Raw genomic sequence first — 26,828 nt, forward strand, 5'->3', positions numbered from 1 at the left:
AGGGGAATTTAAAAAAATCAACAACCATCGGCTGCACAAAAAGGAAAACGAATCGGCGCATTGCTTTCCAGAGGTTCAAGGGGGAATATATCGGATGGTGAGATTTTGAAGAAGGAGGCGCGACCATATGGGATTGTAGCCCATCAAGAGCGAGGGCCCTGCCCGAGGAGGTTGGTTTTGGAATGCCCCCGAGGCCAAAGACGTTGAGACTGGAAACGGAAGGAAGAACCTGAGGAAGCTGGTTGTAATCACCAGCGAAATGTCGTACTCAAATTAGAAACGCAGTGGGTTTACTCTCCAACACACCAGGTTGCTGAAGTAGTAACTAATTGGCACGTTTTGCTTAGTGACAAACCTTACTAATTGGCTGTGTCGAGTGGTGGTGGGTTAACGACACATTTATATTTTCGCGATCTAACCCATAAAACCTTTATTGTGATAAATTTTGGTCACGAAAGTCTACGTGTTAAACTAACGGAGATCACTTCCAATATGTTCACTCAACATTTGGAGACAACTGTAGGAGGGACACAACGGGAAACAGAGTGTGTGTGTGTATGTATCCAGGACAGGTGTTCCCGATAGGCAGCGGTAGTGTACTGGTTAGCACACTGTGCTACAAACCCGGAGACTCAGGTCCGATTCCTGCTCACGGCCACCATCAGTAACGAGTATCTGAACTGGTCCTGGGCCTCCCCTATGTCGACTCGGTCTCAAAATTAGACAAAGGCGGCCGGGCATAGGTGCTGGCTACCCACTTCCACTTCAAGGGTACTCGCTAACAGTACTTGCCCCAAAAGTCTGTTACGGCTATATGGGGGGTCTTTGTCTTTGGTATTCCCATACAGATAGAAATAGATGGAGATTAACCCACTTGCTGTACTGCCATACCCTGGCAAGCCAGGAGACGGTAACCTCGACACCCACGGGATGGGAGATTCATTAAATGTTTGTGTGATCCACTAACCCCTCTCTCTACAGTGCTGGATTACCGGCATGTGCCACCACCACAAATACATACAGTACAATGTTAAACGTAAAAAAAATCCCTCGATTATCTGTGGGCGTATTACCCGGGTTGGAGATTTACTGTGCTTATGAAAAAATTTAGTAAAAAAGGAATGTTCTAGAATATGTATATTTTAGTTTTGTGGAAACTAGGATTCATATCCAAAAAAACTGTTAACTTTTTTTATTTTACCAGGTAAGGCCCACTGGGCTATGTAGCTCTTTTTCAGACGTGACCTGGTCACAAATGATAGCTCAACGAAGTGGCTTATCACGTGCCCATTTATAGCAGCATGTTCATTCTAAATGTAGAGGGAAAAACCGGGGGACCCGGAGAAAAACCCACGTGAATACGGGGAGAACATGCAAACTCCAAATATACAGCAGGTATCAGGATCAAACACACGACCTCCTGCATACCAGGCAAGATAGTTAACATTTTGTCACAGAGAGGTTCCTGCCCTCTAACATCAGAAGTCCACCAGCATTGATTCAAGCAAGCCTGACTGCTGAGACTGAATTCTTTGCTCGTTTACCGAGGAAAGCCTCACCGAATCTCAACAGATCGGAGGGTCCTGCCAGGTTTTTGATGTATGGGTGATGTTGCTGCTGCTGCTGCTGTGTGATCCCAATAGAGTAATGTGCACCCACACAGACCAGGGGGAGAACATACAAACTCTGCACAGAAATACGTCGGAGTCAGTATTAAAACCCAAGTGCTTCTTGCCGTGAGGCACGAGTGTTCCCACTGCGCCATCCTGCCGCCCAGAGTTTGCTTGTGTTGAAGCAATGCTCCTGAAACATTTCGCTTCCCAGAAGGCTGTGTGGGTGGAGGAATGTGTACAACCGGTGCATTCTCTTCATGTGGAGGGGCAGCTTTGTGAAGGGGATGCACTATGGGCTTATTTGTTTTGGATATATTATTAGCTGCTATTCACTTCTTGGAAGGTTAGCGACTTAGTGCCCGAGTCAACACAGCAAACATCTCGCTCAGTAAACGTAAACAGCTACTTTGTATTTTTCGGGTGCCAAGACGCATTGAAACGTGTTTTTGTATTTTTATCTCGTGTTTAAAACACTTTACTGTACGTAATGTGTTTTCAGAGAATAATGACCTCATTCTGGGTCTTCTTTATACGCCAGTTTACACTTGCTGAGCAATATCCACGTTTATATTTCAATTGGGGTACTCCTCCCATATAACCCCGGGCAATCGAGAGTCCACTCGTGAACTTCAGACAGGAAGTCTGTCTCTACGCTCATCAACACGTGAGGATGTTAAAAACAATAACCTGTAGCTCTCTGCACACTGGCGACTCCCGCAACCTATAATGCGTACGACATACGTTCTGATGGTAATGCCTTCAACGGAAACAAGTCAGGTGCGTGGGTTAACAAGAAGCGGAGGCTACGGACCAATGCTGGTAGGGATTCTGCCGACCTTGACGAAGTACATCGGAGACGAAATGCGGCTGCGCTTGAGCAGCTGTCTCAGCCGAGATCGGTATTGTTCAAGTGAGCGCTCCTTTCCAAAGTAAAATAAGCAGGCAATATAAGCCTGATGAAATATGATAATAGGTTTTACCCTTTCTGGCAATAAAACAGGTGTTAAGATATTGAAACACCAAATAGACACCCTTTTCAAGGTTAACTACACACCATACTTGTGGCAAAACATGAAACCAAACATGCTACGATAATGTACGCATTGCCTTGGAAACTGATTGGCCTACACCAGAGACAGCCTTCCTTGCGACCTAGTCTCACCACCAGTGTTCGACCAGAGAACGCCAAAAGGCGAACAGTACAAAGACAATGCAAGCATCAGAACACTTCTAAGTGAGCTATAATTACATCTCGGGTCGAGCAGTTTTTTTGCCCAAAAAATCCCATAGATATAGACAATATGCCTCCGTCACGTATCTATCCCATCAGCCACACGGCCTTCCGTGAGTGCATAATTTTTTGCAACATTGGTTCAACACGGGCAAACTCTGGACCGGTTTTAACATTCAGTGAGTAAACTTAATGTTATTTATCGTGTGCGGTGGGACATATAAAATGAAGGAGGTTATCATATTACGTATAGTCTCCACAATGACGCCAATTATTACATTGTCTTATGCATTACTTTCCAAAGGTTTCTTAAACTCGATATGCAACCTTATTTGCAAAGAATGTCCGTACTTTGAAGATTTCAGTCACTTGCGAAAACTGCTAAAATAAAAACCCTTTAACCATCCAAGAGAAGATTTGCCTCCTGGTCAGCATTTGTTGCAAATGGACCGATAAAGAAGCACAACCGACTCCTTGCCAATTCATATTTAGTGAAATTGGTCGATTCTATTGCACAGAGACAAAGATCCCCCATATATTCTTAACAGACTGTTGGAGGCCAGAACAGCACACGAGGGTGTGAGTGGCCAGCTCCACGCCCAACCGCCTTTGTCTCTCTAGTGGCGATGTTTTTACACATCACACTAGATACTCAATTGAGGCTGAGTCGATCTAGGGAAGGCCCAGGACCGGTTCAGATAATCGTCGCATGTGTGATCACCGTGAGTGGGACTCAAACTCAGGTCGCCGGGTTCGTAGTACAGCACGCTAACCTCTGCACTTCCACTCCGTGGCACAGAGCCCTCTAGGTCATCAAGGCTGTGCCGGGTCTACAAAGTGCCGTGGCACTTCGGAGTGCGTACTTCATTTACATTCCAACTCGTAAACGCACAGACAAAACAAGGCAGGACAGCACAGGAAACTGCAAGACTGAAAACTAGACAGCAGACAGACAGATCAACAGATACACGTAAATAAATGGCAGGTTTGGTTCAGAATGAATGCTGCAGATAACAAGCCGGTTTGGATAAGAATTAAGTGCTGTGGGATAGCACGACAACAAACAAGAAAAGGAAATAAAGTCTGCAGACCCAGTATGTGCGTAATAATTATATCGCTATTAATCACAATATTAATATTCATCCCCTGGTCCCTACACTGTTGGATGAAGCCTCTGCTCACGCCATGTCAGTCGTTGGGGATTGTTTGACCGTACTTCACCACGCAGGCTTGGGCAAGTTGGTAAAGGAGAGGCCATCAGCGGTCTATAAATCACACGCCACTGACGCAGCCATAACCACTTATGGATCTCAAGTAGCCAGGCTCTTGGCTCAGTGCACTAACCGCTGCGCCACCACTCCCCCCCTCGGATTGTGAGTGTATGTTGCTGTTGTTGCGAACCGTGGTGATGCAACGCGGGCAAATCAACAACACGCGAGCGATCGTAATGAGATCGATCATAATGCGAACGATCGTACCGTGAGCCATTGTAGCGTGAGCCATCATAGCAGCGATTGATCATAAAGCAGGCAATCGTAACGCGAGCGATTGTGGCAGCGAGAGATGGTGGCGCGATAGATTGTGGTAGCGATAGATCGTGGTAGCGAGAGATTGTCACGCGAGCGATCGTAACAGAGTGGGCGCGCAATCAGGGCTTCGCTTCGCATGAACAAAACGGAAAATGTAAATTTTTGTGCCATTGTTGGTGAAATGTGACTATCGATCTCTTCGCTAACAACGACAGGAAACGCTGGCCGTACTTTTTTCAGCCGCATTGTCAACGTGTGTAACTCTTGAATGTCCTCAGTTTTAGAGAAGGGCTTAGTGGAGTTGCGCAGGTTCATCTTACATTGTGTATGCACTAGAAAACTAAACAATTTTTATTTTACCAGGTAAGGCCCTCTGAGCTATATACAGTGAGGAAAAAAAGTATTTGATCCCCTGCTGATTTGTACGTTTGCCCACTGACAAAGAAATGATCAGTCTATAATTTTAATGGTAGGTTTATTTGAACAGTGAGAGACAGAATAACAAAGAAATCCAGAAAAACGCATGTCAAAAATGTTATAAATTGATTTGCATTTTAATGAGGGAAATAAGTATTTGACCCCCTCTCAATCAGAAAGATTTCTGGCTCCCAGGTGTCTTTTATACAGGTAACAAGCTGAGATTAGGAGCATACTCTTAAAGGGAGTGCTCCTAATCTCAGCTTGTTACCTGTATAAAAGACACCTGTCCACAGAAGCAATCAATTAATCAGATTCCAAACTCTCCACCATGGCCAAGACCAAAGAGCTCTTCAAGGATGTCAGGGACAAGATTGTAGACCTAAACAAGGGTGGAATGGGCTACAAGACCATTGCCAAGCAGCTTGGTGAGAAGGTGACAACAGTTGGTGCGATTATTCACAAATGGAAGAAACACAAAAGAACTGTCAATATCCCTCGGCCTGGGGCTCCATGCAAGATCTCACCTCGTGGAGTTGCAATGATCATGAGAACGGTGAGGAATCAGCCCAGAACTACACGGGAGGATCTTGTCAATGATCTCAAGGCAGCTGGGACCATAGTCACCAAGAAAACAATTGGTAACACACTATGCCGTGAAGGACTGAAATCCTCCAGCGCCCGCAAGGTCCCCCTGCTCAAGAAAGCACATATACATGCCCGTCTGAAGTTTGCCAATGAACATCTGAATGATTCAGAGGACAACTGGGTGAAAGTGTTGTGGTCAGATGAGACCAAAATGGAGCTCTTTGGCATCAACTCAACTCGCTGTGTTTGAAGGAGGAATGCTATGACCCCAAGAACATCATCGCCACCGTCAAACATGGAGGTGGAAACATTATGCTTTGGGGGTGTTTTTCTGCTAAGGGGACAGGACAACTTCAGCGCATCAAAGGGACGATGGACGGGGCCATGTACCATCAAATCTTGGGTGAGAACCTCCTTCCCTCAGCCAGGGCATTGAAAATGGGTTGTGGATGGGTATTCCAGCATGACAATGACCCAAAACACACGGCCAAGGCAACAAAGGAGTGGCTCAAGAAGAAGCACATTACAGTCCTGGAGTGGCCTAGCCAGTCTCCAGACCTTAATCCCATAGACAATCTGTGGAGGGAGCTGAAGGTTCGAGTTGACAAACATCAGCCTCTAAACCTTAATGACTTGGAGAAGATCTGCAAAGAGGAGTGGGCCAAAATCCCTCCTGAGATGTGTGCAAACCTGGTGGCCAAGTACAAGAAACGTCTGACCTCTGTGATTGCCAACAAGGGTTTTGCCACCAAGTACTAAGTCATGTTTTGCAGAGGCGTCAAATACTTATTTCCCTCATTAAAATGCAAATCAATTTATAACATTTTTGACATGCATCTTTCTGGATTTCGTTGTTGTTATTCTGTCTCTCACTGTTCAAATAAACCTACCATTAAAATTATAGACTGATTATTTCTTTGTCAGTGGGCAAACGTACAAAATCAGCAGGGGATCAAATATTTTTTTCCCTTACTGTAGCTCTTTTAAAGAGGCAACCTGGCAACAAATGATAGCTCAACAAAGTGGCTTATTATTGCGTGGAAATTAATAATAGCAGCCAAATACTCGTGTTTTTAAATGTGGACGGGAAAACCGGAGGGTCTGTAGAAAAAACATTCACGCAACCACGTGGAGAACATGCAAACTCCAAATATATAGGCATCAGGGTCGGGATCAGTTAACATCTCACCACCGTGGCACCCATGTGCAGCCCTTTTCTCAATCGACTACTGGGTGAGGGTCTCTCCATGCTATTATCATGGAAATGGCGTGAGCATGCTTCCCCACGCTGGTCTGTGCACGTTGGTGAAAGGCATCAGGGCGCCCAGTGACCGGTTCAGACATCACTCGCCACTGACATCAGCCATGGATGAGAACTCAGGTTTGGTGGGTTCGTAGTGTACTGGGTTTGACCCGAGCACTCTTGGGTTGCAGCATTCCTGTTCAGGTGTCAGAAATTAATTTGTACTGAGATCTGGTGGTATTGTGTTTAAACTTTATTACAGTATGCTGCACAGTGTTGACAGACCTAGGCTGCAAGCAATAAATCCATGGCTGGTCTGTACAGACGGTGGTAATCCTACTGACGACGATTATGATTACGTTGGTGGTGACCCTTTCTTGACAAAATTCAAATTGTCGCCGAAAACAACGCGTCGCAACAACAAACGGTCAACTCACGCTGGAAGAAGGCTCGGGCACGCAGGTACCCCACGCTCAGCCGCAGCACGGACAGCTTGTCCAGCTTGGTAATGGCGGCCGGAGGCAGAGGGAGGGCGGCCGCAAGATCCTCCATCTCCGAGTTGAGGCGGTCCCGGTGCCTCTTGCTGGCATTGTTATGAATGCCTTCGCCTATCAAGAACTTGGGCCTGAGGACGTGCAGACAGCAACATGTGATCAGGGTCAACGGTGGGAATTTCTAGTGCGAACAAACCCGGGCAGATTTTCTCAGTCAGCACCAAGTCCATCAAAACTGTACAGTTAACTATAATGAAGTTCAAAGCAACACCGGGACCAAATGTTGACTAAAAATAATTTCCTGCTTCCTGAACATAAATGCCATTTCCGCACTGTTTGGGTCAAACACGGACAGGTGGCGACCTGATGACCAACTCAGGCTGTGCTGGTCAATATGGGTACGAAGCCACCATATAACTACTACATTTTGTTGTCTTCCTCTTTATTTCTATTAATTGTACTAATTAGTTTTGCTTTAGTTTTCTGTGAATGTCTCTGTATGTACATAACTTGAACTTGATGCTCACATTTACAGTGTATAACTTGGGGGGATCTAGCATGACCAACCTGTCCAGGTTTGACCTGAACAGTCCAGGAATTGGCACCTCTGTGTTCGGGGCAGCAGGAATCGATTTGTACCGAAATCTGGTACTGGTGTTGCGTTGTTGAATTTGTTTAAAGTTCAGTGTTGATAACAGACCTCGGACTCGCCAAGATGTACATGCGGGTTTCTTCTGTGGAAAAGGTGGAAATCCGAGGGCAAGTAATGGGCGCAGTGGTTTTGTCACACTGTACTCTGAACCCATGACTAACATCAGTGGTGAGCGATATCTGAACCTGTCCTAGGTGACCACTTTACCAATGAGCACTGACCAGCCTGGTGAAGTATGGCCCAACAACCCCCCCCCCGGGGACTGCCGCAGAGTGGGGAAGATTATATGCAGGAGTGGATTGACAAAGGGCTGTTTATTATACCGGCCAATCCCTGCACGAGGCATTCTACAGTGCAGTGAAACGCACATACTCTGGTTGGCACAACGAGTTTTTGTCACTTTCGTGTGCCTGATAATGATGGTGGTGAAGTCCTTACACTGTAGTATGCTGTGAATATATATATTAAACTAGAGGTTGTTCGGGGTGCCTATGGCGCCCCTCACAACCATTTACGGCCTTCGGCCAGGAAAGTCACAAAAAAATTGCACACGAACGACGCATTCACGCAAGTACCCGATGCTCCGTTTTGAAGTTTTAAAATGAAACATCTTTAAATTGTGCTATGTTTTGAATTAGATAATTGTATTTCTTCATTAAAAGCTTATACAGTATCATTTTACATCTGGAAGACTTAATTGAAATGGACATTTCGTGTGAATTTTCTCTCGTCGTTAAGTAGATGACCTTGCTGCGGGTTCGGTTGGATGCGGACTTTCACCTGTTTGGGATTGCGGGATCGAGATAAGGCGACATAGAGCTGCTGGCCATGCGAGAAAAACGCCGTCTGCAGATCGATTCCAACGTAATCGAACGTCTGTCCCTGCGCCTCCATCGTTCATGCAGGGGGTGCGTAGGTTTGCAGCGCCCCCTGCATGAAAACGATGGAAAGTGCAGCGTTCATCACAGATAGATAAAGTTGTGCGCTTAAAAAGAGTATACGAGTATTATTATAATCACAGCATAAACTTTACTGACGGTAGAGGTGCAGGCAACACCTGATTAAGAGCTACGAGATCCAACGCTGTTCTTGTAAATAAACTTTCAGACGTACCCGAGCATTCACAACCCTTCCCAAATCAACGCACGTTTCAGATGTCAAAAGGATGAGTGTGTGCGTATTTGAAACGCGGCGTTTACACGGGGTGTAAAACGGAACAATTCGGCAAGCGCTCAAACTTAAGGAGGTTTAAATGCAAGGGGTTGGCGATGCATCTCAGCCATGAAACGTTGCACTCCGTGCTCTGCACAGTTTAACGCTCGTCTGTGCGTGCCACCAAAGGGACACGCATGCAGTAATTTCACTGGCAAAACTATATTTACACTAGAAAGGATCCAAAGTCCACAGATAACGAAGAAAGGCAAAGCATTGTTATGTTCCAGCTGATACAATGCGACATTGTGACATGCCTCAAGCATCCCACAGTCAAAGTAAAATGGGAAAAACAAATCTCTAACTGTAGTAATTGTGTGTGCGGTAATTCCGCAAAAATAAATTTTCTCACATGCCAACTGAATCAAATCGCAGTATTTTATGTAACAAGAGCACGAAGTACTTGACTTAAAAATACACGGTGAGTGGGAAAGTGCTCCTCGTAGACTTAACATAATGCACGCTGCATAATTATTTTTTCGTGATCTCTGTGATTGTCAAATACCGCGATGACTGAATGGCATCTCACGCTCGACTACAAAGTAATTGCACTCAGGTGAAGAAGGCTGTCTTAACGTGGCAGCTGCTCAGGAATCAGAGCTGAGCTGGCAACGCCTCCTAGGTTTGAATCTGGGTTCCAGTGAGTCGATGGTCCCTAACAGTCACCAATGACTGCACACACATATATCATTAAACCAGGTGTTAACTTCATTTGGCTAAATCCTAGCTATATATAAAAAACGTGTCTTCACACACTCACACTCAAGTGAGTCAGAACAGCCGACATGCCGCTGCTGCATAGCTCTGAGATTTAAGATGATCGGTTTAGCTGACATGAGACAAACAATCTCAAAGCAGAGTGTGCTAGAGTGAGACCACTACTTATGTGTGGAATATGAGGGCCACTTGAAATCCTCTGAACATTCTTAGATGCAGCCGTTCTCAGAAAGCAGGCGATGTACTTACTCTGCAATATGTACAGATATATTATTTGCCTTGTTACATTATTCCGAAAGCACAATTAGAATCAGTTGGGAAACAGGACCACAAATATCCTTCAGAGGTAACAACTGGTTAACATGTGTCAGTTAAACACGTAGGCTTTCGCGACCAATATCATCTATCATACAGGTTTTTTTTTGGGTTATATCGCGATCTAACAAAAACCTGTATTTTGAATAACATGTTTTGCCTATTTTAAGGGGCCATCCATTTAGTAGGTACGCAAAAATCTGTCAAAACCTGACCCCCCCCCCCCTACTTGCGTACGTACGCTTGACGCACCCCCCCCCCCCGCCCCGAATCCTATAGAACGGTCGATATTTAATCCACGCAGAAACGATCAAGGATTAATAATATTAACGTGTTTAAGCAAACAGTCCACCGCCGCACTATCTAACCCTTTTGAAGGCCAATGTAGACAAATTATTATCAAGGCTTCAGCCCCCCCCCCCCCCCGTTTCCTATGCGTACGAACATTGCCAGTAGACCCCCATACGCAAGCGTACGCATTTGGGTTAACCCCTCCATGCATACCTACTAAATGGATGGCTCTTTGTTTTTTTTCGGTAAAGTCACGTATAAATTAGAAATAATAAAATAACATAATAGCGTACGACGTTTCGGTTGCAACACAAGCAGCCATCAGGTACAGAAGAGCTAAATTTACGAGAGAGAGGAAACAAGTCTAAATGGATGGCCCCTAAACGGGAGATTCTGGTTTTAAATATTATCCCAAAAATATCTATGGGTTTCTACACAATGGAAAATCTCGATGACTTACACTTGCCAGCGAAATCTAGACGTCATATCCACTAACATGGTTGCAGGGAGTGGTGGCGCAATGGTTAGCACACCACACTCTGAACCCAGCCACCTGAGTTTGCTTCCCGTCCACCGCTATTGCGAGTAATGCGATAGTGAGTCTGATTGTGAAATCGCAAGAGCGCGAGGGATGGCGACAGTTTGGGGCATCCGTTCTTCCAACAGTGGATAGACAGTTTTTGATGAAATTATTAAGATAAGTCACAAATGTATGTACTTTATACGTGTTGCTGGATACCACAACCCATCTGTTCTGTGTCACTCACAACTCAGGGCGACACGGTGGCAAAGTGGCAACACTTGTGCCTCACAGCAAGAAGAGCCCGGGTTCGATTTCTGACTCGGGTTGCCTTTGTGGAGTTTGTATATCCTCCCCCCACCGCTCTGAAATGGGTTCCCTTACAGTTTTCTCCCATAGCTAGAAAAAAAAGACTGTCATTATTATTAGCCAAACATCCCAATGGTAAAACTACAATTACTTGCGAATTTCACAGTTGGGAGTACACAAAGCAACATTGCTCCGTACTGTCAACAATTGGCAGGAGCCTCCAGAACAAGAGTCTTGGGACTCAGTGAGGCTTTCCTGAGTTAACAAGCACAATAATAATAAACTGATGATCCCATACCTGTCAACCCATACGGTTTACCCGTATTCTTGTACAGCGAAATTGAGTTTGCAGGTCCATACAGCGTACAGCCGTTTCAATACGGGTAACAACAATTTATTGGCGTGTTTCTCCCTTGTTATGGGACTTTGTAGGATGAACGTTGATATTTTTAAGGGCACGGAGTGACCAATAAGGTGTGAATTGGTCTGTAATAAGGTAGGCACTGATAAGGGGTTGGCAGGTATGTTGATCCGAGACTTGCCCATCCAAATTCCCAACAGTACTAGAGAGGGCTTGGCTTCCATCATAACAGTGCAGTCCATTCGGTGCGTTCCTGACTGGGTGACGAAGACCCTAACGAGTGATGTCAATACTGACACTGCACGAGTAGTGGGCAGCAGTCAACAGCGACGTGGTGAACGCGAAAGGAGTTAACGGCGATTGCTGCCCAGCACGGTGCGGTAGTTGGCTTAGACAGCGCCAATTACCCCAGCGCGATGTTGCAGTGGCGAGGGTTACCGCGACAGGCAGCGGTCGCAGCAGCAACAGCACCCCCACACACACCCACGCTGGGCTCGTGTTCACGGCACGGGGAGATTATTTGACCATACTTCCCCGCACTGGGCCGACTGTTTTACGCCCCCCCCCCCCCCACTGAAACCCGGCGCTCACCCAAACACGGACGGCTTCTTTCTCTTCCTCGCCGCGTATCTCTCCGCGCTCATGTCCGATGTTTCGAGCTCCCCTCCTGTCTCGCCTCCTCTCCTGCCGTCTGCGCGGCAGCGCAGGTCTCTTTTGCTCTCCGCAGCAGCAGCAAGCAGCGGCTGCTCGTAGCCTCAATCCTCTTCACGTTGCAGCATTGGCCGTGAGAGCGAGAGGCCGTGTGAGAGACAGTGAGTGTCAGAGACCGTGTGTGTGAGAGAGAGACAGTGAGTGTCAGAGACCGTGTGTGAGAGAGAGAGACAGTGAGTGTCAGAGACCGTGTGTGAGAGAGAGACAGTGAGTGTCAGAGACCGTGTGTGAGAGAGAGACAGTGAGTGTCAGAGACCGTGTGTGAGAGAGAGACAGTGAGTGTCAGAGACCGTGTGTGAGAGAGAGACAGTGAGTGTCAGAGACCGTGTGTGTGAGAGAGAGACAGTGAGTGTCAGAGACCGTGTGTGAGAGAGAGAGAGACAGTGAGTGTCAGAGACCGTGTGTGAGAGAGAGACAGTGAGTGTCAGAGACCGTGTGAGAGAGAGACCGTGTGTGAGAGAGAGACCGTGTGTGAGAGAGAGAGACTGTGTGAGAGAGACAGTGAGTGAGAGAGACCGTGTGTGAGAGACAGTGAGTGAGACAGTGAGAGCCAGAGACCGTGTGAGTGATTGCTGCGCCAGGCCGTGCGAGCTCAGCTGCGCTGAGTTGTGAGCCACTGAGCCGTCTCCGCCTGTTGCGGGTTTTGTGTTTGTCTCCAGCTCGTGGAGTCTCCTCCTCCTCCTCCACCCCTCCCCCCCACTACCGCCTCTGGCCACAGCGGCTGGGGCGCTGCTGCTGCTGCTGTCAGGCGTGGTGGTGGTGGTGGTGGCGATGGGGTTGTGTGGTGGGGTCACCAGGCCAAGAGGGATTTGTGTCGAGGGCTTTTGATCCCCCCCCCCTCCCCGGCATTCACCACCACGCTCGGGTTTCGTAAGCGGTCGTTGCGCACGCACATCGCATTCAACCACACTCACACACACACTATTCACGATTACACTTTGTTTTTGACCAGGTAAGGCCCACTGAGCTGCTCTATTCAGTAGTTCTCCTTCAGAAGCGACCTGTGTGATAGCCCAACGAAGTGGCTTGTCATTATATGTACATTCATAGCGGCAGCCAATACTCTAAACGCATGATGTTGATTCTGAATGTGGAGCGGGAAAACCGGAGGACCCGGAGAAGGATCCACGCGATCACGGGGAGAGAGAGACGCAGACTCCGAATGTCAAGCAGTCAAGGACCGGGATCGAACCCACGTTCTGCTGTGTAGCAGGCGCGGTAGTCACAATGTCGGCAGCGTGGCTCTGCAACTGCCTGCTCGCGTCACTGCTGCTGGGAAGGGCCTCCTCGTAACTTTAGAGGGCTCTTGGAGAGTATTTGGTCTACTCGTCCACGCTGACATGAAGAGAGTTGGGCGTCCGCTCCAGGGGCGCAACTTCCTGTTTCAAGGGGAGGGGCTGCGCATGGTTCCACTGTGGCCCCCTCTTCTCTCCCGACTCACTTTTACTGACATAGCTACTACGGATGTTTTTAACCCCGTATACAATAATATGTTAGGCAATATCTATATATAACATTTTAGTTTCACCGTGTTTTGGGTTTAAAGGAAGACAGTCTCACAGTGATAATATTGATAATATTTAAAGGTACAATACTCACAAGTTAGGGGCCTTCCATAAATGACGTCACGCACCTGGGGGGTCAGACATTTTTGACGATGTGTTGAAGACTTTTTCATAAATATTTTCTCCTACAACATCAGAGTGCAGCGCCACATTAAATACGCACTACAATGACAATAGCTTAAAGCGATTTGAAGCATGATTTTTTTTGGGAGCTTTGTGACGTCATATTTGAGGGGGGTCTGACTTTTTGTGACGCCGTGTAACGAAGGGGGTGGGGTCAAAAATCGTCCAAAATCGCGTGACGTCATTTATGGACGGCCCCTTATCGTGCGTCTTGCTTCCATGCCCAAGTCAGCGAGCCAGGTGGTGCTCAGTAACAAACACTGGCAGTGGGGCTACGATGTTTTACGCTTTGTGTATTTTCGGATATATGTTTTATTTCATTTGTAACAATGTTTTTTTGGCATTTATGGTTAATTGTTGGAACATTCTTTTTGGAGAAAAAAAATCTTAACATTTTGTTTACTTGTTTACCTGTTGATTCGGGGCCCCCTTGTGGCCGACTGGGCCCCGATGCGTCACAAAACGTTGCGGAATAACCCCCCCCCCCCCCCATGCGCCTCTGGGGCGTACCCACGTTTTACCCCACCACACACGACCTACCGATGGGACACGCTGTGGTGAACACATTTGCGCTGCTGTGACAGAGGCGGCGGTGGGAGTTTTAAGAAACGTCCCCTATCGTTTTAACGGCCGCGCCCGCAGATCGAATGGAGCCGGCAATCTCTGAATTGCGAGTCTAGTGCGTGCTTTGAACCATTACTCTCTGACAGCTCCGTTCAGTGATAACGCATCATTGGTATCATCGTGTGCAGAATATAAGTTACAAAGTAGAGGCCAACAGTCCAAGGGAGCAAGCAGGGTTTAGAAAATATTTCTCTACCATTGACCACATACAACGCATTCAATAACAATGTTTTTGAATGACAATTGAGACTTTTTTGTAGAAAAATAATTTGACTGGGTAGGAAGATGATGCCACTTTTAAGTTTTCACGAACCGAGGTCTAAACATAACATTTACCAATAAAAAAACATTTACAAAAATGGAACAGCCAAAAATACTAAGATTACGTTTTTACAAAATGCACAGTAAAAGGGGAGTCGCACAAAGTTATTATTTGTTGAGTATTTTTCCAAATAACTTGATTGGAGAAACAAAGGCGTAGATATTAAGAACGACGTCAGGACATCACAGCTTTTGCTGACGGCATTGTAACGTCCAATGGGAATGGACTGCGGGAAACGCTGTACGAACTTTGTAGAGAAGAAGACACCAAAGGTCACGGACAAAGGTCACGAAAAACAAGGTCTCAACGTTGGAAGATGTCCGTCGGAGGGAAACGACTGGAAAACAGCAGAGAGGTCAGCTATTGATCGCGGAACGGAATCAAACAAATGAAATAAAGACAGCAGGTGGAGTGCTTCTAGAAATCTGAACTTGATGATGGACTGTAAATATTCGTCCATTATTCAACTTTATTGGACATTTTAACACGTAGGCTTTCGCGACCAATATCATCCATAAGAGGTTTTTGGGTTAGATCGCGTAAATATATAAATGTTATATTCTTAGCTCTTTCGGTAAAGTCACGTTGAAGGGAAACAATAAATCAAAATTTATATAAATGTTGTCGTTAAAACCCGCCACCACCCGACAGCCCACTAGTAAGGGTTGTCACGTAAACAGAACGTGGCCAATTCGTCACGAGTACAGCACACCGGTGTGTTGGCGAGCCAAGCCACAACAATTACAAACTGAGTACGACGTTTCGCCAGTAATTACAACTAGCTGCATCAGGCAACAGCCAGATTTGTGGAGAAGTCTTACCGTTTCGTTCCTTATATAGAGGCGTAGATGTGGTGACCACCCTTCTGCGCTCTTGCACAATGATCGGGGGGGGGGGGGGGGGGGATTACTGAGGCAACGTACATGATGCATGTGCATTATGCGAGCCCTTTGAACTTGTTGTTCCTGTCGATTGTGTTTATTAAAATAGCCCTACTAACGGTAATCCCTAGTGAAGTATGCTGCCCTTTGTCGGCATACATTTAAATAATGTATTATTTTTTATTCGATTCCACGCAGCACTAAGACGGTAGCAATCCGAACGGTTAAAGTTATTTTGCTTTCTTTCAATTTCGATAGATTCTTTAATTAGTCTTGGCCAGTAGTAGCTAGTTTTGCACAAATCTTCAACATCAAAATCAATTGAGTGTCCTTGTTGGCACGCGTGTTCTGCTACTGCTGACAGTTGCATTTGGGAGGATTGAATATTTCTCTGATGTTCTTTTAGTCTCGTGCTAATCATTCGTCCTGTTTGCCCAACATAACATTTACCACACGTGCATTTAATCATGTACACACCATCTGTTGATAGCTTCGGTAATTCATATTTTGTACCTGATATTAAATTCTGTATTTTATGTACCGTGCCAAATCTGACTAGGATGTTTTGTTTTTCCAAACATCTGACTAGTGTATCAGTTGCTCCCGCAATGTACGATATTTTGATCATTTTAATTACTTGGGCAGTTTCAAAACTATTGTTATTTGATTTGGTTTTGGTATTCAATGTCCTGTTAATTTGTGCACCATTGTAACCGTTCATTTGCAGCGCCTCTTTCACATGTTGAATTTCACTTCTCAGACTGTCACCATCTGACACTTTCTTAGCTCAATGAATGAGCGTCTTGATAAGAGCAGATTTCTGTGCGGAGTGATGGTGTGACTCTGCATTCAGATAGGCGTCAGCATGCGTTTTCTTTCGGTAAACACTGTGTTATTTTACCATTTCCACCCCGTCTGAGAAGAATATCCAGAAATGGCAGAGTTCTGTCAGCTTCCACTTCCATGGTGAACTGGATGGATGGGTTTGCGAGTTGAGATGATTTAGAAATCCGTTCAGTGTATCTCTGCAGTGTGGCCAGACCACCAATGTGTCATCCACATATCTAAACCAAGCAGATGGTTTTAATGTGCTTGAAGTTTTTGTTTCAAAATCTTCCATGTACAAATTCGCTATCACAGGAGACAAAGGAGAGCCCATTGCTGCTCCTCCCTTTTGTTTATAGAAGTCACCTTGCCACAAGAAGTCGGTGTTCTGTAAACAGTGTTCACCTAGTCTTGGGATATCTTTGGCTAAGCCGTTGTTCGTTACAAGAGTGTCGAGTAATTTAATTGACTCGTTGACCAGCACCCTCGTGAACAGAGAGGTCACGTCAAAATTTACGAGAATATCATTGGGAATAAGCTTAATATCTTTAATTATATTTACGAGATGTTCAGAGTTTTTGATGAACGAAGAGGTCCTACCGATGTAGGGCTGTATTTGTTTCGTTACGTATTGTGCTAATTTGTACGTGGTAGAGCCTATTGTACTATGGGTCTTAATGGGACATCAAGTTTGTGAATTTTTGGTAGCCCATAAAGTCTTGGTGGTTTTGATGCCCTTGGTTTGATCAGGTATTGCTTTTCCTTGGAAATTGATGACTTGGCAATGATTGCCATTGTTTTACGTTCCAAGGTGCTGGTTGGGTCTCGTTTAATTTAAAGGTAGGTACCTTCATCGAGTATTATTTGATTTTATTATCATAGTCCTCACGGGGCATCACAACAGTCGATCGGCCCTTATCAGCAGCAAGAATTTAGATATCTTTATTTGCTCTCAATTCTCTTAATGCTTTTGCTTCACTGAAGTTAATATTTGTTTTTGGCACTTTGCTGTTCTCAAATTTTTTGGCAACCTCGTGCCTAGACATCTCAGCTTGATTATGAGGGAGATGTCTAACTGCTGATTCCACTTCAGCAATGATCTCATCGACAGGGATTGTACATGGGGCAACAGCAAAGTTAATTCCTTTAGACAGGACTGAATCCATATCGCTGGATAATTAAACGTTAGTCATGTTGATAACCGTTTTGTTTATTAAATGTTCATTTTTAGTTGGGAGTTGTTTGTTAGTTAGTCTAGCAGATTTGTTAATTTGGGTAGTGTTAGTTTTGTTAAATACATTATCAGCTGATTGCTGTGTAATTGCATCGATTATATTCCAGTGATCCGTAGAGACATTGTTACTCATTTTTGCATGTGTAGTGAGTCCAACTGAGTGGCAGACGTTCTTCTTAGAGGCAACACTTTTATTGTAACATCAACGCGTTCACACAAAGGGGTAACTGCCCCTTCACCAGGTACAGCCTAGGGTGGTGACCACCCAGCTAACTACTCTATACATAGGAGTTACAGCTACGAAGAGTCAGACTCTCACTCGGGTCCCCGACCACGTGTTGATGCCTCGTAGAGCTTCCAGCTTATAGACGTGGAGCTGGCAGCTTGTAGAATGCAGTGACCCCGGTCCCTCTCAGGGACCCATCTTATATCCCCCTGGGTCGGGGCTGCTCCGCCCTTGGCCCCGCCCGCCTTCTCGAGCCTTCTAGCTCCCTCTCGATCCCTCTCGAGAGCTCTCCCCGGACACGTGATCACCCCCTAGCCCCCCCACCTGGGGCCCTCTCTGTGGTCAACAAGAGTGCCATGGCCCAGGGCAACCCTGTCCCTGGGCTGACACTCTCCCACTCCTCCTTGTGGGAGCCCGCACTACACACTATGCGTGGTGCCTGCGCTATCCCAGCACTCACCAAACCCCGCTACGGCTGGTACTACACCCGCCTGCAGGGTGTACGCGATGACGGTGCATCGCACGCTGTGCTAACGCTGGCCTCACACAGCAACCCACCCGGTGCTGTCCGCGATGTAGGGACATCGCACGCCACGACCCTCTCGGGCCGGCACCATACAGTGACATCCCCGATGTCACTACATCACCCCCCCCCCCCCCCTTCATAGCATTCAGCCATCCTGGCTGTCAACTCCGCCTTCCAAACGAACAATTAAATTAAATGCAAGGAAAACATACAGTGTGCCTCAACAATAAAAATAAATACGTCAACCCACCTGTAGAAAAATTACACTATCCACAAATGTGTAGTGGAGTATGAAGGTGTGTTGTGGAAACTGCGCGATTGCATGATCACACGGACAGTGTGCGTTATCTGCGGTCAGCCTGTGGAGAAGGCGAAAACAGTGTGGGTCGTGTTAGGACAGCCAGGTGCAAAGGCTAGGATGATGAGGTAACGGTTGGGCCAATTAAACCAGAGGATCAGCAACGGCAGTGATTGGCTGTGGCTGTTGTCAAGGGCGAGGAGGCGTCGAAATGTCTGGAGAAAGGCAGGTGTTTGAGGACACGAAGCGTGCGGAGGCACACTGGCCAATTAATTGGCGATAATGAGAATGGGGATAAATTGGGGGAGACACAGAGAGCGGAGAGTTGGAGTTGGGAGCTGGACGAGGAAGACGTGGAGTTGGAAATAGAGTAGAAACAGTTTGGAAACAGAGTTTGGAGACAGAGTGGGAAACGGAGTTGGAACAGAGTGTGAAGCAAGACGAAGTAGTTATCAGTGGAATGAGCGTAGTGATAGTGGAGCTGAACACGCTGTGTGCGGAGTGTGCGAAGTCGCTGTGTGCGAAGACGCTGTGTGCGGAAGAGCTGAGGAGAATAGCCAGCAGTGGAGAGAGCGTAGCGATAGCGGAGCTGAAGACGCTGTGTGCGGAGTTGCTGAAGGTGGTGAGCGAGACGAGCGGAGCACGGTGAGCGAGCCGTGGTGACCAGGATACTGTGGAGTGTGGAGTACATGTTGAATGTTGTAAATAAAGCGGTGTTCAAAGAAAGACAGAAGTTGTCCGCGTAAAGTCGAACACTACAAATGTACAAAACCCACAGGGAGAAGGGCGTGAATCAACGAACCCATAATAACAACACCACGTCAACAAGCAATACGAAAAAAAAGCGTAACCCCTTGGGACCCCCCTCCATCACACCTCCCACCTTCACCGTGTAAGAATGCTCGTGAGCTCAATGGCGGCCAGGATTAGCCGATAACCGCCATGACACAGCGAGCGCGACAAGCAACTGACAGCGTGGGAGCGTGTGTGCAAGGGGATCACGGAAAACGAGGCTTTGAGCGAGTGAGTGATGCTGAGCCCCCAGGGGAGGTGGGCTCACTCAACCTGGAGGTCCCAGGGGGAATGTGCAAATGTTCCACCGAACTCAGCTCCTCACGGAGAGCAATAGGCCGGGTCGACGGATCCCCCTCGCTCGAAGCCTGCGAAGCCGGCATGCGCGGCCGTGCAGGGGACGTCAGTCGCACAGCACCTGGGTCGCCGGACACACTTGACACTCGGCCCCAGAAATGTAGAGGTGAAACATTCACGCGGTGCGATAACCGGTTCCAGGCGAGAGGGATGATCCACATCCCGGGATCATCATGTGTAAGGCTCAGCACCCGCATTCCCTACAACGCCCCCTTCCGGACATGCCGGCGATGCATGAGCCCACACCGTACCCTCCTGGCTGACCGAGGTGTCCAACCCAGCATAAAAAGGTTCTTGGTCGTTGGACACTAACGTATGAGCTACAATTCTGTACCCCGTAGCACGCAAATCGAGCGGCTTCCTCAAGCGGAGGGGAACAAACATCTGCACGCCGGGAGGGATTCCCACCGATCGGCACGCAAGTGCTTGCACCGTAGTGTTGGCCGCACGCAACTGGGTCGGGGAAGGCAAAAATGCCACACGACGTCCGGATGGCAATTCCAAACAGCCGTGGTCAATGCAGATTTCCAATGGCATCCTACCAAGAAAATTGGTTCCAAGTAAACATGGAACATCCAAGTAAACATGGAACATGGAACGTGGAGACAAGAATGTGTCCCGACAATTTAACGTCCGCGATGCACACCTCGGCCGTTATCCGACCGATGATACCCAATGAGCCGCCGTAAGTGGCAAAACACAGCACATCGACATGGTCTAGAACCCGACACTTAGGGGGCAAAATATTGAAAATCATCTCTGAAATTATAGTTGCCGACGCACCCGTGTCGACTAGCATCCTTACTTTCACACCCTCAATGGACCCAAGCACAGCAGATGAACCCGTGGCCGCAGCCACCACTCGATGGGCCAGCTCCGACCACTGATCCAGTCTAGATGCCCAGATGGTGAGGTGAGGCCAGGGGTCGAGTGTGGAGTGCGTTGCGACTCGCCTTAGGGTGTAGGAAAACGTAGGATGGCGGTGATGCTGGAAAGCGCCATCATGGGATGAGGCAGCCCGATGACATGTGCCCCGGTAGGCCGCAATTGTAGCAGATAACACGGCCGCCTCTGGAACGAGACGACGATCTTGGCCGCTGCTGCTCGTCCGTCCATCGCGCGCCACCGTCACTCTGGTCGCCACCACCCCAAGTCGACGCGCATGCTGCAAGGGGCTCCGCTCCATCCGGTGGCCCTGGCTCCATGCGGGACATGCCACAAGTCACCAGTGCTCTGTCCTGTTGTAGAAGTTGCTGGGCTTGGATGCACTTGGCGAATTTAAGGGACGAGGCATCATCATCTTCGGCTGGAAGGATGGTGTGGAGGGTTTCCATCAAGGCCAGCAGTCTCTCGATGACCAACGTGTCGATCCCATCGTGGTCCATCCTAGGGAAGGCGGCTTTCGCTAGCGCCAAAAGCGCGCTATGGAAGGGCCGACTCGTTCTTCCCCTTCCGTCGCGTGGCGAATTTGTGGCATGTGTTTACCGGAGGCTCGTAAATAGTTTCCCGCCTGCTGCGAAATAGCAGCGGAGTCATCGTCCACGAGCGGCATCGCCGCTCCCTCCTTTACCAGCGAGACTTTGGGACTGAACTCCGCGCGGAAAAAAGTCGCAGCATGGAGGAGCTCCGCAAGGCGATCGTGTGCCTCCCGGAGGGTCGCCTCCACCGACGGCGAAGCGTCGAGCGCCCGGATGGCGCCCTGCTCTGCTGACAGCGTCTCCCCCGCATCCTCCAAAGCTGTAGGTGGCACGAGGTCCTCGTCCTCGCCGTCCGACGTCCTGGTACGTGGTCTGCGACGTGTAGACATAGTCTACCGCTAGCTATGTAGACTAGCGTGTTTGCCACTTCCGACACCAGTTGTAGTGAATCCAACTGAGTTGCAGATGTTGTTCTTAGAGGCAACACTTTGGCCCCGCCAGCCTGCGTGTGGAATTACCTTTGGATCTCTGCATTTTTTGAGAAACGCCAGTTAAGACGAGAAAACTGGAGAAACTCCTTATTAAGCGGATGAAGCTGTTGTCTTCACTGGTGTTCCTCAAAAGATGTAGAAATTCAAAGGTAATTCCACACGCAGTTAAAGTAACTCATCACATTAAGTCACTTAAAGGTAATAAAATACTACATAAAGCTAGTGAGTTGTTGCTAAAAGAGAGAATACAGCACAATAGAAGTGAACTAAGTCACACTTCTAAACAAATAATGTCCTTACATGTAAAAATGAGTAACAGTGTCTCTATAGATCACTGGAATATAATCAATCAGCTGAAAATGTATTTAACAAAACTAACACTTCTAGATTTGAAGCTTTCGTGACTGCAAGGATTCATACTCTTTGGTTTTTTCGGTAAAGTCACGTAGGTAAAAAATCAATAAAATAAATGAAAACAACTAAATTAAATCACGACGTTGCGGGCGCAACACAAGCGTCCGTCATCAGGTGGGGACAAACACAGCGAAGACAGTTGCTGAGATATGTCAAAGAGATCGCTCTGACACGGGTTTATATAGCTGAGGAGGGTGGGGGGGAAACGAGGGCAGGGTGAGTATGGGGGCGGGGTGTGGGCTGGGGGAGCAATTCCCAAAGCTGGGGATACAGCTCAAGTCCCACAGGTGGGGGGAAAGTGGGGGAGAGTGGAATCGGACAAAAGTACTACACGATTGGAAAGCTGCATCTCAAATTTCCTAGTGATGTGCAAGGCTGGGAGTAAAAGACTGGTGATGTGGATATGAATATAAACAGTAAGGCAGCTAGGGTTTAACTTGGTTAATAACATCCTTCCAATGATTGCTCAATTGGAATCCATCTTCTCGGTTGAAGTTATGTCTATGTTTGTATATCTGGATGGCCTCATGGACAACCATTTGGTGGTATCCAGACGGCTTGCAGAGCACCTTGGTCTCGGAAAAGATAATATCATGAGAACCCACTGTGTTGAAACAATGATCAGCTACGGCCGAAGAATTCGTTCTGCCGTGTTTCAAATCTGATTTGTGTTCGCGAATTCGGTCAGAAATACGTAATTTCGTCTCCCCGATATAGCGGTCACCACAGGTACAACTAAATTTGTAAAAACCGGGGTACTGTAAGTCAGGAAGGACATCCTTTACGGATGGGATCAGATCACGGATTTTGTGTACTGTGTTGAACCGGACCTGGATCCTGTGTTTGTTTAGAATTTTGGAAATCTTTTTGGTAACGCCTGCTATGTATGGTAACGTGATGATTTTGATCAGAGTTTCAGGTGGTTGTTTCTGTATGGTTGGAGAAACAGCTTGGCGGATAGTACAGTCAGAGTATCCATTCATCTTGAGGGCCAGATGTACATGTTTTAATTCACTGGCCAGGTGGTGTTGGTCAGAGATGCAATGAGCCCTATGGTATAGTGTTTTGATGGAATTCTTTTGAGCCGGGTGGTGGTGGGAATCAGTAGCAATCTGTGTGGGTGGCCTTCCTGTAAACAGAATGTCCCAAAGAGCCATCAGGCCTCCTCTCAAACAGAATATCCATGAATGGCAGCTTGCCATCTTTCTCCACTTCCATGGTGAATTTGATGGATGAGTATCTGAAATTGATGTGGTCTAGGAAATGGTTCAATGCTGGGAGGCCATGTGGCCAAATGACGAAAGTGTCATCCACATATCTCTTCCACAGGGAAGGACGAAGGGTGGATGCCTGGATGGCGTCTGATTCAAACTTCACTACCCAAATTAACAAATTTGCTCGACTAACTAACAAACAACTCCCAACTAAAAATGAACATTTCATAAACAAAACGGTTATCAACATGACTAACTTTGAATTATCCAGCGATATGGTTTCAGTCCTGTCTCAAGGTCTTAACTTTGCTGTTGCCCCACGTACAATCCCTGTCGATGAGATCATTGCTGAAGTGGAATCAGCAGTTAGACATCTCCCTCATAATCAAGTTGTGATGACTAGGCACGAGGTTTCCAAAATTATTGAGAACAGCAAAGTGCTAAAAACAAATATTAACTTCAGTGAAGCAAAAACCTTAAGAGAATTGAGAGCAAATAAAGATATCTAAATTCTTGCTGCTGATAAGGGCCGATCGACTGTTGTGATGCCCCGTGAGGACTATGATAATAAAAGCAAAGAATACTCGATGAAGGTACCTACCTTAACATTAAACGAGACCCAACCAGCACCTTGGAACGTAAAACAATGGCAATCATTGCCAAGTCATCAATTCCCAAAGAAGAGCAATACCTGATCAAACCAAGGGCATCAAAACCACAAAGACTTTATGGGATACCAAAAATTCACAAACCTGATGTCCCATTAAGACCCATAGTTAGTACAATAGGCTCTACCACGTACAAATTAGCACAATACATAATGCAACAAATACAGCCCTACATCGGTAGGACCTCTTCGTTCATCAAAAACTCTGAACATCTCGTAAATATAATTAAATATATTAAGCTTAATCCCAATGATATTCTCGTAAATTTTGACGTGACCTCTCTGTTCACGAGGGTGCTGGTCAACGAGTCAATTAAATTACTCGACACTCTTGTAACGAACAACGGCTTAGCCAAAGATATCCCAAGACTAGGTGAACACTGTCTACAGAACACCGACTTCTTGTGGCAAGGTGACTTCTATAAACAAAAGGAAGGAGCAGCAATGGGCTCTCCTTTGTCTCCCGTGATAGCGAATTTGTACATGGAAGATTTTGAAACAAAAGCAATAGCTTCAAGCACACTAAAACCATCTGCTTGGTTTAGATGTGGATGACACATTGGTGGTCTGGCCACACGGCAGAGATACACTGAACGCATTTCTAAATCATCTCAACTCGCAAAACCCATCCATCCAGTTCACCATGGAAGTGAAAGCTGACAGAACTCTACCATTTCTGGATATTCTGCTCAGACGGGGTAGAAATGGTAAAATAACAGTGTTTACCGAAAGAAAACGCATACTGATGCCTATCTGAATGCAGAGTCTCACACCATCACTCCGCACAGAAATCTGCTCTTATCAAGACGCTCATTCATTGAGCTAAGAAAGTGTCAGATGGTGACAGTCCGAGAAGTCAAATTCAACATGTTACAGAAGCGCTGTAAATGAACGGTTACAATTGTAGTGACTTGTAACGTCACTACCGTGTGAGTCTGTACACACACAGGACGTCACTACGTATGGATGTGGGAATGACGCCACGGTCGGGTCGGGGAGTCTGGAGGCCGTCGGTCAGTGCCGCGGAGGTTGTGTAAGGCTGTGGCCCTCTGGATGAACCCGTGACCGGATCAAGGTGGGGGCCCCAGGGGGACCTTGGGGGCCACGTGCCAGAAGAAGACCCTTTTTGAGGGTTCGCGAAGGTGGGCATGGCCTGGGTGTGGCCTGGCCACGCCGAGGCGCATGTAAGCAGGCTCTGCACGAGGTGCGGGGGCTGCTCAGGTCCGGGATGAAGACGCCTCATGAAGAGTGAAGTCAAGCCTCCAGTCAGCGTGGCCAAGCAGTAGCCCTCCTGGCTTGGCCACGCCAGTCCTATCAGAGTGGCAGTGCTAGAGAGAATAGGTCGGTGGTCACCACTCTATGTGTACTGTTAAGAGTTAACCATTGTGTTAGTTAATAGAGTTGCCTCCCAATTACAATGTGTGCGCCTCTATCGAACCATTTCACAATGATGCACAAATCAACAGGGCATTGAATACCAAAACCAAATCAAATAACAAGAGCTTTGAAACTGCCCAAGTAATGAAAAGATCAAAATACCGTACATTGCGGGAATAACTGATAAACTAGCCAGGAGTTTGGAAAAACAAAACATCCGAGTCAGATTTGGCACGGTACATAAAATACAGAATTTATTATCTGGTAAAAAAAGATGTATTACCGAAGCTATCAACAGAAGGTGTGTACATGATTAAATGCACGTGTGGCAAATGTTATGTTGGGCAAACAGGACGAATGATCAGCACGAGACTGAAAGAACATCAGAGAAATATTAAATTCTCCCAAATGGAACTGTCAGCAGTAGCAGAACACGCGTGCCAACAAGGACACTCAATTGATTTGGATAATGTTGAAATTTTGTGCAAAACTAGTTACTCCTGGCCAAGACTACTTAGATAATCGAAATCAAAATAACTTTAACCGTTCGGATAGCTACCGTCTTAGTGCTGCGTGGAAGCGAATCGTCAAATAATACATTATTTAAATGCATGCCTACAAGGGGCAGCGTACTTCAATAGGGATTACCGTTGGTAGGGATAATTTCATAAACACAATAGACAGGAACAACAAGTTCAAAGGGCTCGCATAATGCACATGCATAATGTACGTTGACTCAATAATCCCGCACCCCCCTCCCCCCTCCATTGTGCAAGAGCACAGAAGGGTGGTCAACACATCTACACCTCTATATAAGGAACGAAACAGTAAGACTTCTCTTCTAGATTTGAAGCTTTCGTGACTGCAAGGATCCACACTCTTTGGTTCTATTCGGTAAAGTCACGTAGGTAAAAAATGAAACAACAAAAATCACGACGTTTCGGCCACATCATTGATGAAGGCCACTTGTGTTGTGGCCGAAACGTCGTGATTTTTGTTGTTTAATTTTTTTACATACGTGACTTTACCGAATAGAACCAAAGAGTATAGTAAGACTTCTCCACAAATCTGGCTGTCGCCTGATGAAGCTAGTTGTAATTACTGTTGTGGCTTGGCTCTCCAACACACCGGTGTGCTGTACTAGTGACGAATTGGCATGTTCAGTTTACGTGACAACCCTTACTAGTTGGCTGTGTCGGGTGGTGGTGGGTTTTAACGACACATATATTTATATATTTACGCGATCTAACCCAAAAACCTCTATTATGGAT

The 26,828-nt window shown here is 46.8% G+C and overlaps 1 protein-coding gene across 4 annotated transcripts in view; it reads right to left on the minus strand.

Annotated features, from left to right (window-relative positions):
* LOC116952894 (uncharacterized) overlaps positions 1-26,828 on the minus strand; it is a 152,011-nt gene that overhangs the window by 34,707 nt on the left and 90,476 nt on the right. For 2 of the 4 annotated variants that reach the window (XM_076074570.1, XM_076074568.1), the window contains exons 1-2: positions 12,084-12,895; positions 7,059-7,246 (exon numbers count right to left, since the gene is read on the minus strand). In XM_076074570.1, coding sequence (XP_075930685.1) covers positions 7,059-7,246; positions 12,084-12,136 — 241 coding nt within the window. In that variant the 5' untranslated portion in view covers positions 12,137-12,895. Of the gene's footprint in view, positions 1-7,058; positions 7,247-12,083; positions 12,904-26,828 lie in introns of those variants that run through there. The other 2 variants (XM_076074569.1, XM_076074571.1) reach the window with 2 other exon arrangements.

The sequence above is a fragment of the Petromyzon marinus genome, chromosome 49, assembly GCF_048934315.1.
Source record: "Petromyzon marinus isolate PM22_M1 ecotype Great Lakes invasive population chromosome 49, UKy_Petmar_22M1.pri1.0, whole genome shotgun sequence".
NCBI lineage: Eukaryota > Metazoa > Chordata > Hyperoartia > Petromyzontiformes > Petromyzontidae > Petromyzon > Petromyzon marinus.